A 5,919-nucleotide genomic window follows, 5' to 3' on the forward strand; every position below is an offset into this window, starting at 1 on the left:
ATATATATATATATATTGGAGCATTTAAACTACAAACTACATTAGGAATAAAGGATAATTCATAATTTCATGCGTTTTAGAAACAGAGTTTTTTTTTGTTTTTTTCAATGCTCACCCAGTCAGCCTTGTCCAATATATATGTGAAATATATTTATGGATATACAGAAATGACAAAGTTCAATAAAAAACATAATTTTGAATCTGATAGTATTATCGGGCTCAAATTTGATAACAAGTTTTATATCTTTTGGAGTTCAGCCGGCTAAAACTAGCTAAATCTAAGTTAGTCAAATTAGACCTAAAATATTTTGTTTATGTAGTTTTAATTATTTTCCTGCCTCTATTTTAATTTTAATTATTTTTCCTACTTAGTTTCATATTGTTTTTATAGATCAGTTGTTACTACTATATAATCAGTGTTATTTTATCATCATGATTATATGAATTATTAACTTTACAAAACATATTAGAGCTTTTCTCTCTTCAATAAAGAACTGGACCCTAATTTTATTTTTTTGCAATATGTTGTGTAAAAGTAAACACTATTCAGTTAAATTAAGCTATATATTTACCAATTGATAATCATATTAAAATGATGAATGATTTATGTCTTATATCATTTAAAAATATAGAAACAATATGTTAAAATAAAAATAAAAATAAAAATAAAAATCATATTAATTTTAATATATTAATTAATTATCATTAATCAATATTCATGACTGGGTATGAAATGATGAATTCTTCCAAAATACTTGGAGATATATCCATCCTTTATCTACTAACTCTTCCCAACAACGTTATTTCTAATCTACAACAAGAAAAGTAGCTCGCTAGTAGTCGAATATTATTGGTAAAACGTTGACCTTATCAAGATTCCTAAAATACTACACATTAAGTAAGACAATAAAAAAATATACCACTCGACACCCTAAGAAAAGAAAATTCCTAATGGTCCCCGTTACTGTTTGAACACAGCAGGACCAACTTGATAACTCGAATGCCGGTTTGGCTTAGTTAGGTTATGGGCTAGCACTATGCCAGCACGGCTGAGCTACGTCTCAAGTTGCAGAAACCAGGTAGTAACTAAGCATGAAAATGGCTTATTCGAGCGGGCTGAGCTACGTCTCAAGTTGCTGAAACTAGTAACCAAGCATGAAAATGGCTTATTCGAGCGGGTGAATCATTTCTAATAGTAATTTTCTTGTTTATGATTTTGTTAAATATGCTTGTTAGAAGACAGAGAGGGAGCGCCTTACTTGCAGAGGCAACTCTAGATGAGTCTCCACCTGAATCTTCAAGTTGCAGAGTTAGCTGCTTAGAGCAACTTGAACGAAAATAGTCTTCAACAGCCATCTCCATTGCTACTTTCTGCTCCTTGCCTAAACGAGAACTATAATTGATAACCCCACCAATCTTCCCCGTTATCTGATGGGTGATCAGTGAACAGTTATCTCCTGCCTCGATCGCCTTAGCTTTTGATTCCAACAATAGCGGCAGAACCAGGAAAAAGAAGAGGAGATGAGACATTTTTGTTCTTAATAGAATCTTTTTTGTCAGTGAATGATATGAAACTATGGCTATGAAGAGAGTATTTGAGAGCCTAATGTTTGACTTTTGCAAGGGGGCGGAAATTTCATTCTTGAAAAACTGACAATTAAACTAGAGACTAATTAACGTAAGCTACTATCAGAAAAATAATTAACGTAAGCTGCAGTTCTACTTGCTTTCGAATCTTGAAATTGAGATTGAGATTTAATATTTGTTATTTGCTTATAGCCTTTGTGCAATCTCTTTTATTTTGAGGTTGACTATCCAATAGTTTTAACATCATATTATAGTTAGTTTTACATAACGAGATTTAATTACAAATACAATTTTTATGAATCCAACTGATTTGTGATTTTAAAATTTTTAATATTTGAATTGATAATATTTAAAAAATAAATATAAAATTTAACCAATTAAACTATACTCCTCTAACTTAACTGTACTCTATAATATTTCATACTTACGTTTTAAGATTAATTTCCTCATGCTAATTATTAGCCGAATAGATTATAGGCAACTTGTCTCGGGAAGTGTATTATTGCTAAGAAAATTCATGGCAAAATAAAAAAGAAAGAAAGAAAATCAAATGAGTAGGCAAGAACCTCGAAAGGGAAGTTGTTTGAACAGTTGAAAGTTCCTAATTGTGACTCTAATAAATAAGCCAAGGGTAACTAGATGGGTTAACCAAGATCATGGTCTGCCCATCCTTTTTGTATTATTATTTACTCAATTGAGTGTTTGTTTGGAATGTTGTAGGTTTTTTTGTTCTTTCATGCATTTTAAAAGTGTATTTTTAAAAAACAACATCAAATTAATAAGTTTTTTTTAATGATTTTAACTTTAAAAACTCAGTTTAACATATTTGAAATAAAAAAATATTTTTTAAAAACATTTTATATCGCAACACCAGACAATATATAAAGAGTGTAAAGGTGAATCTTGGATGGAATCGTAAGTCAAGTGGAGATTTCCAACAAGAAGTCCATTCAATCATTCAAAGGTTTAATTACGTTTACGAGGAGGCAAACCCATTTTCCGGGAAATTAGACAGCAACGGTGTAATAAACCTGACAAGATTAATAAGGATTTGGGGCTATTTTGCACAAAAATTGTAAGTTTAGGGTAAAACGAGAAAACTTTTATTAAATAAAAACACTGTAAAAAAAAAAGAAACAAGTAATGGAATGGAATAAAAGAAAAATAATTTGGTAAGCTAATTTGAGGCGATCCAGGCCCCCAAAAAACTAACCAAGCAATCTTCACAAAACGTTATCGTTCCTTTCATCATTGTTATAGTTTTTAAATTAGCATCATTTTTATTTTAAGTTGTTTTGGATATGGACTTGGTTAAATTTAGAATATACAGCATGTTAATTTATAATTCATGTAATTTAGTTAAATATTGGTGAGGCTATTTTGTTTTAGACTTTATTTAATAACTTATAAATTAACCTCATAAATCAAATCTTAAGTTATGTTAATAACAAGGTAATAATATTATTGTTATTTTCATTTTGAGGACCAAACTTCGAGTGGAATGTGGTTTGTCAAGGCACTCTCGGATAAAGGAAATTAGAAAGTTCAGTCCGAGCCCATCAATAACTGAGGAGGCCCATTTACTAAGCCCAAGGAGGGAATTGGCTTGGGAAGCAATCTGGTAAGGTAGGTTTCAACATGCACACAGCAACTTCACTGGAAGAGTTGAGTGATGATAACGTGACCGTTTACACTCTCCAATTTCTTCTTCTTCTCTAACAGCATATTACATCACTTGCAAGTGATTAGCAGCAAAAAGAAGCTAGGGCATGGCTATGGCCATGGCTTCGTTGTCTAAACCACCACCATCGCTATCCCCACCCGCTCTCTCAAACCCTATCTCTTTGTTTTCCTCTCCGGCAGTGGTGTTATCTTTTCCGTTTAATCGAACTGCTTTCGCTAGTCCACGTTTGTTCGCAATTAAGACAGGATCAGACGGTTCAGATTTGCTGAGAAAACCGATTGTACCGTCAGAGAAGGACTTGGTTGGAATTTCTGAAGAAGTAGAGGACAGTGAAGAGGAAAAGGAGGAAGGATTTGTGGATTGGGAGGACCGGATTTTGGAGGATACCGTCCCTCTTGTTGGGTTTGTTAGAATGATTCTTCATTCTGGAAAGTAGGTATTTTTTTTATATATAAAAAAGGTTAATTTTTCAGTAATTAAAATTTTATGTGAATATTTTTGAAGGGGTTTTTCTGTGGCAGATATGAAAGTGGAGATAGATTGAGTCCAGATCATGAAAGAACTATTGTGGATAGATTGCTTGCATATCATCCAGATTGTGATAGCAAGATTGGATGTGGAATCGATTATATTACGGTAATCTCTTTCACTCTTCATTATCAATTTGCCTTATCTTTTTTTTTTAATTGTCATTATTATACGAATGTATTGTTGATTTCCCATTATTGGTTATCGATTGAATTGAGAATCATGCATATTGTTAGTGTATTTGTGTGTGTTTCAGACATGGAAAATGGGACTTTAGTAGATTATGTATTGTTTGCTAGTAACCAAACTATCCGCGAAGTTTGATTCTTGTAAAAATTTGTTGGTCAAGTGTTGCGGAAAGCACTAATAGCTGTTTCTTTGAAGAGCTGGGAGTGATCTTTTTTTGACAGTGAAAGCAAATTCATGAGTGCGGCAGAAGAATGCTGCTGAGAGAGTGGCACTTAAAGTTTTGGTGTTAAAGAAGTCTTGTTTAGACTCGAATGGCTTTATCTGCTTGTGGGATACCGCTGAGCAGTTTTTAAGATGGATTCTAATTTGTTTCTAAATATAAAACTTGATTGTCTGCATTCATAACCTTGCAAACTTCAGATAGTGAGTTGGTTATTGGGGTTGGGAATTGTGATTGATATGTGTTTCCTGGCTATGGCTAATCGTGTGGGTTTCTTGTTTGTGCTGACAGGTTGGGTATCATCCTGATTTTGTAGAATCACGATGTTTGTTCATAGTTCGAAAAGATGGCCAGTTGGTTGACTTTTCTTATTGGAAATGCATAAAGGGCTTGATCAAGAAAAACTATCCACTATATGCCGACAGTTTCATTCTCAGACATTTCCGACGGCGGAGAAGGAGTTGAAGGTAGCCTCCTCAACTTGTTGACTACCTGTATAATTGTATGCTGAGGGTTTTTTCCTCCCTCCCTCCCTTTCTTTATTTCTTTCTTTGTTTTTTCTTATCGTCTAAAATGTCTTTGTACGTCTTGAAGCAACATATGTAGCAAGTAGAAGCAAGGATTGAAACCCTTGATGTTTAAATTGAAATGCTAAATTAAGTTTCTAGTAGTGTAAATCTAAAAAATTGGAGTACAACTCAACTGCAATCTGCTATATTTTTGTTCACATCAACATTCCCGTTTTCAAAATTGCTGGTGTACTGTAAAATTCATGGTAAGTTGCACACTGGGGAACAGCTTCCTCTCAGGATCCTCAAATGGAAGAGACAAGACCCAAATCCATTTTTCTCACTCTCAAATGATGTTTAAATTGGACTCGGAAGTCCGTGCACAATAGTTGATGTCATGTTCACGAGCACTTGGCCATATGATGTGTGTTGTTAACTTGGATGGATTCATGTTCATATTTCATTTTAGTTTCAACAAAAGTTAGCCTTGAATTTGGCAATTCTCGGGATTTTAATGAGACAAATGTTATGCATACAGGCAAATGGAGACCTCTTTTGTATTCTGTGCTCCTTCCAAATATTAATATTGTGCATTTGGAAATGGGAGACTGGTGTCATTTTATTTACTGTATAATAACTGCTGTTGGGCAGCTCCTCGCCAGCTCCAAAACTCTCAAAATTTCATAGCTTCAAACTTTCCGGGTTCATAGATTCTTTTTGGCACCATTTGTACCGGTGGCCATCACTAGACGGTCAGTTTCCGAGTGGTCTGTACCCTTTTTCGATTCCTGAGGGAGAATTTGCTAGTAGTGTATGACAGTAGTTATAAAAACCCTTCTTAGTGAGTCAACTGGGTGACTCCCTGAACTTGGTCTGGTACGGGTTTTACTTTATAGAAGTTTGCTTTTATTTTTTTGGTCCGGTACGGGTTTTACTTTAAGGAAGATTGCTTATCTTTTCTTTTTTTTTCATTTAACCTGAACAATATTTTTGAAGTTTTTTAAAAAGATCATAATATGGGTTGACTTGTTGATTTTTGGATTTACCCAGGATCCAAGCTTTAGGCAAGTTTTAAGTTTTAGTGGGGTGAGCAAAAAATTAAAAAACCAATTAAATTGAGAAAATTAGAAAAAAATAATTAAAAAACTGAATCATAAAAAAAATCAAGTAATTTAATTTGATTTTAGTTTTATAGGTTTGAA

The 5,919-nt window shown here is 33.3% G+C and overlaps 2 protein-coding genes across 4 annotated transcripts in view; one reads left to right on the top strand and one right to left on the bottom strand.

Moving 5' to 3' along the window:
• Positions 1-1,594, bottom strand: part of LOC105118261 (glutamate receptor 2.7-like) — a 4,620-nt gene extending 3,026 nt beyond the window's left edge. For 2 of the 3 annotated variants that reach the window (XM_011016167.1, XM_011016166.1), the window contains exon 1: positions 1,260-1,594. In XM_011016167.1, coding sequence (XP_011014469.1) covers positions 1,260-1,530 — 271 coding nt within the window. In that variant the 5' untranslated portion in view covers positions 1,531-1,594. The remainder of the gene's footprint in view (positions 1-1,259) is intronic. The other variant, XM_011016165.1, reaches the window with a different exon arrangement.
• Positions 1,595-3,219: 1,625 nt separating this feature from the next.
• LOC105118263 (protein DCL, chloroplastic-like) lies at positions 3,220-4,933 on the top strand. The gene is made up of 3 exons (XM_011016170.1): positions 3,220-3,703; positions 3,793-3,907; positions 4,500-4,933. The coding sequence occupies exons 1-3, from the start codon at positions 3,357-3,359 to the stop codon at positions 4,671-4,673; spliced, it is 636 nt and encodes a 211-aa protein (XP_011014472.1). The 5' UTR covers positions 3,220-3,356; the 3' UTR covers positions 4,674-4,933.
• The last annotated feature ends 986 nt before the right edge of the window (positions 4,934-5,919 follow it).

The sequence above is a fragment of the Populus euphratica genome, unplaced genomic scaffold (assembly GCF_000495115.2).
Source record: "Populus euphratica unplaced genomic scaffold, PopEup_1.0 scaffold1846.1, whole genome shotgun sequence".
Lineage (NCBI taxonomy): Eukaryota > Viridiplantae > Streptophyta > Magnoliopsida > Malpighiales > Salicaceae > Populus > Populus euphratica.

What these genes read in the sequence shown, in the direction of transcription:
- LOC105118263 (XM_011016170.1), top strand. Translation starts at nt 3,357, where the DNA reads ATGGCTATGGCCATGGCTTCGTTGTCTAAACCACCACCATCGCTATCC. An exon ending in ATGATTCTTCATTCTGGAAA is followed by an intron (nt 3,704 to 3,792) that starts GTAGGTATTTTT and finishes TTTCTGTGGCAG; the next exon opens with ATATGAAAGTGGAGATAGAT. An exon ending in GTGGAATCGATTATATTACG is followed by an intron (nt 3,908 to 4,499) that starts GTAATCTCTTTC and finishes TTGTGCTGACAG; the next exon opens with GTTGGGTATCATCCTGATTT.